Below are 12,495 nucleotides of genomic sequence, written 5' to 3' on the forward strand. Positions count from 1 at the left end.
GCTGCTATAAATACTCACAGCAACAACAAATTAGCAGCTGAAAACAATCCCAAACAAACAGTTTTTCCTCCTGTGTTACTAATATTTGTTCAAAACTGCAGCGCCAAGATTGTTTTAAGGAAACGATTGAGTCTTTTTTTCTATCTTTCTTTGAATGACGGGATATATTTATTATCCAAAGATTTATATCAGCAGCAGGAAACAAGAAGCTTGAGGATGAGAGTTAGCATCAGAGTAGGGAAGTCGGAAAATGTTCCGAGACGATCAAAAAACTGTTTGTGTTTTGCTGCTCTGGCATGAAATTTCAACAGATGCTGCTCTCGGGGCATCACTGACACTGAAGACACAGTAAACAATCCTGTAATTTAGTTATGTTCTACTCAGTCCAAGATAGTTACAGGGTTTGTTAACTGGGAAAAAAAATCAAAGGGACCGTTCACCACCAAATCAAGTCAAATCAATCAGATGTGCTATTTCACACATATGAGTTCCCAACAGGAAATTTGCAGGGCGCCCTCTGGTGGACAAACTTTGCAACATCAACACTCATAACAAGGCTGAAGGGTGTTTCTTTCATTTCTTTTTTACTTTTTTAGTTATAGTTAATCAGCCATCACAAGAGACAATACCTATATATCAATAGCTAATATTGACAAATTACTAATATAAGGGCAATCGAAAATCAATATTTCATATAAGCAACTTTATTCTTCAACACAGCCTGAACTTTCTGGGGCTGCTTTCTTGTACTTTCTTTAAGTAGTCTTGAGGAATAGTTCTCCGGACTTCTTGAAAGACATTCAAAGCTCGTCTTTGGATGTTTTTTCTGCCTGTAGATGATCCCACACTGCTTCAGTAACGTTGAGGTCCGAGCTCCGGGGAGGCCAATCCATGACTGTGTGTTTCATCCAGGAATGATTTTACTGCATTGACATTGTATTTGGGATCAATGTCATACCTAAAAAAATTAAGCCAGCCTGTCCAGGGTGGACATTACATGCTGGATCAAAATCTGATAGTACTTATCTGCATTCCTAATTCCATAAGATTTTCCAAGATATCCAACACTACTGCCTGAAATACAGCCCCCAACCAAGACACAGCCTCTGCCATGCTTTACAGATAGCTGTAGATACTGTTGTACCCCTCTCCTGCATTCCTCTGTAGATGTTAATGTTGAATTGAACCTACAGCTGATATCGTCCAAGCCTGCTCCAGTTAGCACAGAGCAGAGGGCGCAGCGCACTCTGGACAGGTCACCAGTCCATCACAGGGCTAACATGAAGAGAGAGACAACAAACCAGAAATCTGCTCTGCACCACATACTGGATCACCCCTGAGATGGGGTGAACTGTCCCTTTAAATATGCTCATTTTATCTCTGGGCATTTTTCTTTTTTTAAGGAATTTTTCAATTAACCAATGAAATCGTCATTAGAAATGTTAATAAAAAACTGTTGGTGCTCTAACCCTGGGGTAGATGTCAGTGTTCAGGGTCAGTGAATGAGCAGCGCGGTGGTTCTTGTAAGACTTTAATGAAGGACACTTCAGCACGGCGGCCGTTAAAAGAGAAGCAGAGGGCGGGATTTTAATCACCGACCTGCTGCCCAAACATGTCGACACAGAAAACGATACAGGCGGAGAGCGAGAGAGAAGACGGAGAGAGTGTGTTAACACTCACCACCACTCTGACGTGCTTGGACAAATCCCTGGAGCTCCTCTGGAGGAAATCTGAGAACGCAGCCTGCACACACACACACACACACACACACACACACACACACACACACACACACACACACACACACACACACACACACACACACACACACACACACACACACACAGAGAGAATGGGGCCCAATCAAACAGAATTACAGTTCATTACATTTCCCTCATTAAAAAGAGATAACTCCGTGACACGCTTCCGCTCCAACTCCCACCCATCACTTCTCCCTTCCAACTCACATCCTTCACAGAGAATTTGCTCATTCCAAATAGCTCCGAATTTAAAAATTCTTGTTTAAGAATTTTTATTTCAATCGGGGAGGTTCAGAAGCTAGAGCTGCACGAAGTTGGAAAAATGCTGGATTAATTAACAATAGATCAAAGATCAAAACAGCGTGCTATGACCTCGGCTCACTACAGATCAGTAAAATTACTGGATTACAGGAAAATTACCCAAAAATCATCTGGCAAAGGTATGCGGTCGATGTGAATGGCTGCATTAAAAATAGATAAGTCTGAAAAATGTTTTAATTCATGAAACATTTGCACAGATTTTACATGCTGGTGTGTAAAGGCCCTCAAAGTGAACGCTAGACTGACTCCCTGCACCGTCAGGTGGCACAACCTGGTACTGCTCAAAAGTACAGCCTGGTCCTCGTTCAACTTCACCTGAAATCTGCTCAGTGTACAGAGGCTTGGGATATAAAGTCAAAGCAGATGTTTCTTTACATTCTGTAGCTTTTACTTTCTTTTGAAAAACAGCTGAGATATTCTCTTTGCCTCCATGTGTATTTACTCTGAGTGATTTTTTTGCAGCACCTCATTCTCGCTTATTTAAACCAGACTTCTTCCTGCTCATCCTAACATGTGTCTGTGTGTCAGACAGACAGTGACTGGGAGGAAGAGTTTCGGCTCCAAAGGTTTGTGTGTCTGTGGATGTGTGAGCAGAAAGAAAGTCATCGGGGACACTCACTCCTGCATAGAACATCTTGTTGCGGAAGCGACTGTTAAACTTTTCTGGGTTGGCCTCTGGAAAGACACAATTAGAGAGGCAGAGAGAAAGAAGGAGAATACATTAAAGATGCGACAAAGACCGTGGGATTACAAATGTGAAAACTCACGCAGAGCGGTGCAGAGTAACACGGAGAGACTGACTCATTTGTGCATGCCTGAATGTGTGAATCTGATTCAGTATCCTTTGTAAATTTTTCATTCTGCTCATCTTTCTCTTCTTTTTTTTTAACAAAAGCAGAAAATGATCTATTAACTAGGGAGAGGAGGACCTAATGGAACATGAATAGAGTTGACACAAGGTGAAAATTTAAAAAAAGTGATATTAAAATAGCTTTCACACACCTCTGGACTCGTGGAACTCCAGGGTGACGTGCGCGTCGAAGCCAAGGCTGAAGTAGTTGTTGAACACGTTCAAGGGCAGCTGAGGATGCAGGAAAAACACTGAAGTGGGCCTCTTTGCATAAATATAATGTAATTTATTCACATAGACAGCTCACATCCTCTTTGAGCATAAACTCTGACCATTTAGCTACTGATACTCATCCAAATTCACACTTTTTGGTAAAGCCCAACTCTTTAAACCCACGGTATAGATATTAACAAGCAAAAACCTCAGAGGCTGAAAAATAAAGCACCAAAACTGCCCTATCTTTATTCCAACAGTGTACCTAATATGGAACGCACACATCCTAACTTCCAGCACAAACTGACCTTCTGTGTGCCCTCCTCTGGCTGGGCAGAGCTCTTTTCTACTAAGAGGTTCCACCTGTCCAGCTGCACCACCGAACCGTCCTCCACATGACACAAAACCTTGGACACTGGTTCATCCGTGTAGCCCTGCAGGGAGGATAGCAAACACAAGACAGAGGCAAATTTAACTACCCAACATCTACACAGTCATCCGTGCAAAAGGGTTTTAATGTTACATTTAATATGCATCTGTGCAAAGTGAGGATAAATACACACTGCAGAACATCTAAACTATTTGAGTAAGTGAAAATAGGACAAAGATGACATGTTGTAACGCAAACGTTTAATAAAGTGAGATTTTCTTTTTAACTGAATGCTAGCAATGAATATTAATAAAATGCTGGAAAGGTTGTGTAAAGGTTGTGTAGGTTGCTACAAAATGACCCGGTGAAGCATCTGATAACCTTTTAGGTTAAATGGAAACTTAACTGGGTATAAAAAGAGGACCTCAGAGCTGCTCGATCTATCAGAGAGGCCCAGCCTCTTTAATAACAGGGCAGAATCCAGCATTCATGACAATATGGGAGAGCATTAGAGCATATGGAAGGGGTTGACCTTCACATCTGTAAAGACCCATCAGTGCTGAATGAAAAATTGTGGAGCCATTTTCAGGGAAGTGGTTTTTTTTTATATCATTTAGCTAAAAATAAAACTTTACAGTACGACACCAGGTATCAGCTACCTGCAATGCAGTCTAGAGATCCCTCCCCATGTGCTTCAACCCCCACTCACACCCCGCTTCATGTTACCTCAATAGGTCACAATGTCTCACATAGTGGTTTACCCTTAATCCCTGGTGATGATTTAAGACCCTAGTCTTTGTTCACACTTTGGCTCATGTGACAACTCTCATGATCAGTAGCAGGTCAACAAACAAAGGGGAGAAGTCCCACTAGGGGTTAAATATCTCTCAAGACGACTATGACTTGGATGACTGAGAACCTATACAAACATGATAGTTTAAAACCCACTGGGTCATTGGTAAACCATCTAGGGTTCAGTCTTAATTTCACTGACCAATAATTTTCATCGCAGTTTTTTCCCCCCTCACAAAACATGAGAATAACTAAACGAAAACTAACGGACGAAAACTGATGAAACATAGCGACACTTTCATCAACAACTATAAACAAAATATTCAGAGAGATAAGATCCAATCAGAACTAATTAAGTTGTGCAGAAAGGCGGGACGATTTAGGAAATGATCCAATCAGAATGAAGGTTAGACCTGACAAATGGCATCCGTACAACCAGCTCCCCTGTTTCTCATGAAAACGACAACACTTGGAAGGATTTCAAAATAAGACTTTGTAAACCTTGTGGAGCACCTCTGCTCTGTAAAGACATAACAAACCTTTTCACTTTAGTCAATGAATCAACTTTTGAATTTGGCTCCTATAATCTTAATAATAAAACTACAAGTCGAATAAAACTAAAAGTATTTAGATGTCTAAATTATGACTAAAACTAAATCAAATATTGCAGTAAAAATTAATTCTGCTAGAGTTTGGTTAACACCATGTAAGAGTAACTTCTAGTAAAAAATAAATAAATAATAATAATAGCAAATAATTGTAAGAACTGTAAGAATGTTGTAAGAACTGCCAGTTCTGGAGGATTTGTTAGCTGTTTGTAAATCAGTCTAAATGCTGTGATATACACACAGCTTTACTCATTGAGTTCAGGCAATAAAAAAAAATATATATATATTAAAAAAAAGGAGTAGAAATTTTGAGAATCACATTTAAGGAATGTGCACAGCAGCTAAAAACAGACTGGGATGCAGAGAAGAACGAGAGAGAAAGTGGACAGTGGAAGACTGAAGAAGAGGCTAAGGCTGTTTCTTGTCGCTCCATTCCTCTTTCATCTCCTTGCTAACAAGAACACCACGCGCAAGAAAACACACTAAGTAATAAAAGAGAGGAGCAGACAGGAACAGCATGTGATGATTGGATTTCAGTGAGCGATGATTGAGGTTTCATTACTGCCACTATAACCATAACCTTTAAGAGCATCAAACACAACCACATGATGCACGTCCACGGATTTCACAATCTCCGCAGGTCGATCCCTCTCATGTACAGTTTTCTGTCTTCGTTTGCTTTTATTTTCTCCCTCCTTTTGGACAAATAAAGGAAACAAGACAAAAGACAACACACACACATATAAGGAGAAAACAATCTGATGGTAGTAGCGCTCATCAGCAGGGCCTCTTAGCTGCTGACACACACACAGTCAGGTTTCAACTTACATTAACTTAATTTAACCAAAACCTACACAATCTAAAACCTAACCTTTGACCCAACAGGTTATTAACACTCAAATCAAGTCATTTGCATGGAGGAAACGATCGTTTGTGTGTCCAAAACAAGTCCGCACCATTTATGTCCCCGCAATGTAAGTACTAACAAGGACACACACTCAGCAGGAGAGCTCACACTCAAACAGCAAGTCACAGGGACAGTCACACTCACGCAGCGAGAGGTGGAACAGATACGGCGGTGAGTAACACAACTGAGTGTCAGAGAGATGAGAGAGAGATCAGGACAGAAGAAGGAAAGAGACATAAGCAATATAAAATAGCAGGAAGAGGGAGAAATAAGGGTGAGAGAGAAAGGGAAGGGAAGGGAAGGAAAGGAAAAACAAGCGATAGGAGGAAAGATGAGCAAAACAGAAGAGAAGAATGAAGGGGGAGAGAAAAAAGTGGAAAGAAATGGAAAGAAAGCTAATGCAAACTAAATGAGAAGAGAGCAAGATGATGAGGGAAGGTCCAGCAAATGGGGGGAAAAATAAATGAAAAGGGAAGAAAATATGAGCAAAGTAGAGAATGGAAAGACAAGGACAATATAGAGGACAGGAAATAGATATATTTTATTTATCTTTCAATATAGACTGAAAGAAAAAGAGGCGAGAAGAAAGAAAGGAGCAAGAAGGAGAGGGAACAGCAGTAAAGGAAAGACAGCAGGATGAAGAAGGAAGGTCCAGAAAATGAAAGAAAAATTAAATGAAAACAAAAGAAGTTGGAGAAAGTTGGGAAAAAGAGGAAAGGTAGGAAATGAAAAAAAAAAAAACTCTAAAGAAAGCGCAAAAGGGAAAGTCAAAGGAAGAAAAGAGGATGAAAGAGTGAGAACAAGGAATGGAGCAAGGAGAAGAGCAGTGAGGGCAAGGAAAGGAAAGGAAAGGAAAGGAAAGGAAAGGAAAGGAGATGCACCAACAGTTAAAAAAAAGGATAAGAAATGAGAACTCAGAGGAATGGAGAGGAAATGGAAATAGACAAAGTGGATAAAATGCCTGCAGTCAGAAATACTTGATGAAATAGAGGACAAAAAGGATAGAGCAATTAGACTAATTAATCACATGGCAGATAAGAATTTCCACTCAGGGCCGTCTTCGCTCCAAGCGTGTATCTCTGTACGTATCGGGAATGTTTTATCATTGCTTTCACTGCTGCTCCATCCGGAGCTGCTGAAGTCATTCGCGTGTCCTTGCTTCATCGTTCAGCTCGGTGCAGGGCTGAGACGGCACAGTTCATTACACTCAGTGATACTGAACTACAAGGTCCATCCTTACTGTCACATATACAGTGGGGCAAAAAAGTATTTAGTCAGTCACCGATTGTGCAAGTTCCCCCCCCTAAAATGATGACAGAGGTCAGTAATTTGCACCAGAGGTACACTTCAACTGTGAGAGACAGAATGTGAAAAAAAAATCCATGAATTCACATGGTAGGATTTGTAAAGAATTTATTCGTAAATCAGGGTGGAAAATAAGTATTTGGTCAATAACAAAAATACAACTCAATACTTTGTAACATAACCTTTGTTGGCAATAACAGAGGTCAAACGTTTACTATAGGTCTCTACCAGGTTTGCACACACAGTAGCTGGTATTTTGGCCCATTCCTCCATGCAGATCTTCTCGAGAGCAGTGATGTTTTGGGGCTGTCGCCGAGCAACACGGACTTTCAACTCCCGCCACAGATTTTCTATGGGGTTGAGGTCTGGAGACTGGCTAGGCCACTCCAGGACTTTCAAATGCTTCTTACTCCTTTGTTGCCCGGGCGGTGTGTTTTGGATCATTGTCATGTTGGAAGACCCAGCCTCGTTTCATCTTCAAAGTTCTCACTGATGGAAGGAGGTTTTGGCTCAAAATCTCACGATACATGGCCCCATTCATTCTGTCCTTAACACGGATCAGTCGTCCTGTCCCCTTGGCAGAAAAACAGCCCCATAGCATGATGTTTCCACCCCCATGCTTCACAGTAGGTATGGTGTTCTTGGGATGCAACTCAGTATTCTTCTTCCTCCAAACAAGACGAGTTGAGTTTATACCAAAAAGTTCTACTTTGGTTTCATCTGACCACATGACATTCTCCCAATCCTCTGCTGTATCATCCATGTGCTCTCTGGCAAACTTCAGACGGGCCTGGACATGCACTGGCTTCAGCAGCGGAACACGTCTGGCACTGCGGGATTTGATTCCCTGCCGTTGTAGTGTGTTACTGATGGTGACCTTTGTTACTTTGGTCCCAGCTCTCTGCAGGTCATTCACCAGGTCCCCCCGTGTGGTTCTGGGATCTTTGCTCACCGTTCTCATGATCATTTTGACCCCACGGGATGAGATCTTGCGTGGAGCCCCAGATCGAGGGAGATTATCAGTGGTCTTGTATGTCTTCCATTTTCTGATGATTGCTCCCACAGTTGATTCTTTCACACCAAGCTGCTTGCCTATTGTAGATTCACTCTTCCCAGTCTGGTGCAGGTCTACAATACTTTTCCTGGTGTCCTTCAAAAGCTCTTTGGTCTTGGCCATGGCGGAGTTTGGAGTCTGACTGTTTGAGGCTGTGGACAGGTGTCTTTTATACAGATGATGAGTTCAAACAGGTGCCATTCATACAGGTAACGAGTGGGGGACAGAAAAGCTTCTTACAGAAGACGTTACAGGTCTGTGAGAGCCAGAGACTTTCCTTGTTTGAGGTGACCAAATACTTATTTTCCACCCTGATTTACGAATAATTTTTTTACAAATCCTACCATGTGAATTCATGGATTTTTTTTTCACATTCTGTCTCTCACAGTTGAAGTGTACCTCTGGTGCAAATTACTGACCTCTGTCATCATTTTAAGTGGGGGAACTTGCACAATCGGTAGCTGACTAAATACTTTTTTGCCCCACTGTACTGCATGCTGTCATTTTACTGCAGCATGTCAGCCAGAAAATAGATTTTTGTAAAGACCTCTTATCAATTTACTAATACATTTATGCCAATTATCTGAAAAATGTGAAGAAAAATTGCTGACATATCAATTTTTTTCACTCTAACTTTTGACTCATACGTGAAATATTTGATGTATTATCCTCACTACAAGCCTACATAGCTGATCTCATGAAAAGTCTCATGGAAGAATGTGGGTGCTCGTAAAAGATCTGCTCCAGTGCTGTTATTGAAACGTGTGTCAAGAGGCAGATTCTTCAAACTTTAGTGCTTCATCAGAGTTTTAGGAACAAGTTGCAGATTTTTGTCAGACTTTCTGAAAGTTTTGGGGAGAGGAAGGTCAAAACCAGCAGAGGAGGGCTCGCCTTTCATAATCCAACAAATGCCACACTTCCAGCTTTTGTAAGGCTATTTCTAGAAAAAGTTCCACCTTGACAACAGTACAATATGCTTTATGTTTGAGACTCCATACGAGTCTTTTACCATAAATTTAGCTTGTGTAAACTGTAAATTTTCAAGAGTGAAAAAGGTACATCTGAAAAATGTACTTAATTGCACTATTTCCTCTAGACATCTTTAAAGTTACAGTGTGTAAAATCTCACCACTAGATGTCAGTAGATTGCAGATTGTGGTCAACTGAGTCGTTTTCTTACCCCAGAGGGGTTTTATTGTTTTGGGGGTTTTTTTGCTATTTGTAGGGCTGGTGGCCCACTGTTTAATTCAGCTGTCAATGCTGGATGATAATCAGCACTTGCAACAATATCAGGAAATATATAAGCACGTTTATTCACATTTCTGTGCTCCGGGCGGTAGTCGGAGGAATCAAAATCTCTAAAAGTAGTAAAATGGTGGGGTTTCTGGTTTACTTTCAACAAATCTTGGTCATATTTTTCCTGTGTTTTTCTTAATGAAATGAGTAAAGCTTTTCTTAATGAATAGAGAACTTTCTTTGTATAAGTTTGGAAATTGTTTTGTCATTTTTAGCAGCTGTGTCTTCATGATATTTGCTTTGTGTTTGTTGTGCAATAGACGAGGATCTTTTACAGCTCACTGGGGAAAAAACGATTGTTTGGACCCCCTATGAGACAATAAACAATATAATAACAAAGAGATTTCAGAAAATTTGCAGCAATGAACTGCGGCTTATTATTTTGGTGTGTGAGTCTCAGTGAGCACAACTGGTCCACATATAATTGAAACGATGAGTCTGGGATACCTTACTTAAAGACATCCATGCGTTTTTTTCTATTATTTCTGGAATGTGAAAACAAACAGTGTATTTTACGCTTGAGGAAATGAAACCCTACTTTAAAAAAATGATGGAAATGGTTTGTTTTTTCTTACAGTATAAGTGATTTTCCCCTGAGGGAAACCCAAACACTTTTGGTTTCCTATGCACGAAAAACCCTGAGTGAACTGCCAACTCGACCTATGGATTTATAAACTCTGTACCTCAGTTTGTTCTGTACACTTAAACCTGCTCTGAATACAACACCCACTGCAGCTGTGTCACTGCTGTGATGTTTCCCAGTGAGGTGGGGTGCGCTAAGCGAGCCGTTTTGCTGTCAGAGGGTTGATTCTGTGTTGTGTTTAAAGTTGTTTAAAACTGCAGAAAATTAAAATTAAAAAGGAAACATAATTACAGGAAGCTGCTGTGATGTCACCAACAAGCATGTCATCTTAGTTGTGCTTTGAAGAGGTCAAACGGGCTTAAGGGTCAGGGGGGGAGATTATATGGAGGAAGGGAGCTCTTTTAGACATCCTGGAATGTGGGTGAGGCATTTTGTAGCTCTCCGAGGTGGTGGGGAATAGAGAATTTATTTTTACTGCATATTAATATTTGAGCATACTCAACATGGCTATAAACCTGTCATGTTTAATCTGAAGAAGGAAATTTCCATCTCTCTCATGAAGAACGCAAATGTTCCCTTCTCTAAATCCCTTAAATATGTTTTTGTTTTTTATGCTGAAAGAGCTGTTGTTGCTCTTATTCTTCTTTTTCTTCGTTAGATCTAATTTATTTAGTCATGTTGTGCAAAAAATTTGCACATAAACTCAGAGAGGGCACACCGCTGTGCCCTGCTGCTCTCCATCAACTCTGCAGCAGAAGTCAAGGCTAGGAACTCACCCCACCCCAGTTGAGCGTCCTGGCGAGGTCATTTCCTGTTCCCAGAGGAAGCACAGCGACCGGAGGCTGGGGATTCATCTGCAGCTCATCGAGAGCAGACAGGATCCAACCCACCTACAGCGAGACATGAAGGCAAAGTGTAAGTTGTAGAAATTTAGAATAGAAAATAGTGGCTATTAGAGATGTATAGTCACCGTGCCATCTCCTCCGCAGGCAAGGATCCTCAGATTTGGCACTTTGCGATACAACTCCAACCTAACAAAGCAGAGAGGTAATATTATAGAATAAAAGACTGCTGATTAGTGTTGAGTGGGTGTAACTGGTCCAGATTTTATGAAAATTGTTCACCTGTGAGCTTTGGATTTAAATAAAAGAGGAGTGAAAAGATGGCTTTCCCCCCTCAGAGGTGGACTGAGATAAGGGTGATGTGAAATGAAGATTTAAAGTAGGTAATTGGTACTAAACTGTCAAGCTCAGGGTGATTTCAGCCTAACTGTGTAGGCTGTAATGAAACACCAGCACTCTCCCCAAGGGAAGATTACTCACGCCTCGCGCAGTCCACCCTGCGAAAGGTCGAAGACTTGACGAGGATTCAAGATCCACATAAACATCTGTAACACTTTGGCACCCTACAGAAAAAGCAGAAAAAAATTCAGCTTCCTTCATGTTACAATATTTAAAAAGCTGCCACTAACAGCAAGCAAATTAAAAAAAAATCTGAAAATCTGAGAAATGAATCTCCAAATCTTAAACTAAACCCAGTGTTATGTTCTGAAGATGTTGCTGATGAAGTCTAAAAGATTATAGTAAGCAGTGGAGCCCTGAACTTTTACCTGACGGAGTTGCAGGTAAGATGCAAACATCTGCCTCAGCTGAATGAGCCTTTAACTTGTTTAACTCCCCAGTACAAATCTGCGTGTTGTCCATATATCTGAGAGCTGTGCAGGTAATCTTCCGGTGGATTCACAGCTGTGTCCTACCTCCTGCATGCTCGCCTAAACAAAACGGAGTATTTCCTGCAGCGCCAACACTTCTGAAGCTAACCGTTTCCTGTTGTGTGATACATTTGTGAAACTTCTGAAGATGTTTCCGCCCGAATCTCCCGATAATGTTTGGAGTTCATGTGTGAAAACAGCTCAGCTCAGTTCATCTGATAAACCAAATTTTTGTCTGAACCGACATCCTCACAATGAAAATTAATTATAGACAGGCTGAGGACAGACGAGGTGAGGCAGCGACAATATCTCCAAACAACAATGAGAAGAGAAGGCGTCTCAAACAGATGAAAACAGAAGATTAAAGACATTTGCTCACCTGGTTGCCGCCGCTCTTTGGATTCACAAAAACCAAGATGGGCTTCATGAGGGGAGAGGGGAGAGGCTTCAGCATGAACGGACGCCATTTAGACTCCTAAGAGATCAATAAGATCAAAATATTAGAATGTTCACATAACATAAATGTTAAAATCATGATCCATTCAATATGGTGCAAAGTTTGGGCATATATGATGACTGCTGAGAAATTTTAGCTTGATATATCAATTTTTGTATTTTATGAAAATCAGTCGGTCGATCCAGTTCCAGATGGTGGAGCAGAAGCCCGCGATGATTTGAGATCAGATGACCCTAATAATCCAATAATAGACTGTATAGCAAAGATG

At 40.9% G+C, this 12,495-nt stretch overlaps 1 protein-coding gene across 4 annotated transcripts in view; it reads right to left on the reverse strand.

Annotated features, from left to right (window-relative positions):
• dgki (diacylglycerol kinase, iota) overlaps positions 1–12,495 on the reverse strand; it is a 102,329-nt gene that overhangs the window by 20,302 nt on the left and 69,532 nt on the right. For all 4 annotated transcript variants that reach the window (XM_004573727.4, XM_004573729.4, XM_004573728.4 and 1 more), the window contains exons 10-17: positions 12,150–12,245; positions 11,382–11,464; positions 11,030–11,090; positions 10,836–10,949; positions 3,453–3,578; positions 3,084–3,162; positions 2,701–2,756; positions 1,681–1,743 (exon numbers count right to left, since the gene is read on the reverse strand). In XM_004573727.4, coding sequence (XP_004573784.3) covers positions 1,681–1,743; positions 2,701–2,756; positions 3,084–3,162; positions 3,453–3,578; positions 10,836–10,949; positions 11,030–11,090; positions 11,382–11,464; positions 12,150–12,245 — 678 coding nt within the window. The remainder of the gene's footprint in view (positions 1–1,680; positions 1,744–2,700; positions 2,757–3,083; positions 3,163–3,452; positions 3,579–10,835; positions 10,950–11,029; positions 11,091–11,381; positions 11,465–12,149; positions 12,246–12,495) is intronic.

Source organism: Maylandia zebra, linkage group LG17 (genome assembly GCF_041146795.1).
Source record: "Maylandia zebra isolate NMK-2024a linkage group LG17, Mzebra_GT3a, whole genome shotgun sequence".
NCBI classification, from domain to species: Eukaryota; Metazoa; Chordata; class Actinopteri; order Cichliformes; family Cichlidae; genus Maylandia; species Maylandia zebra.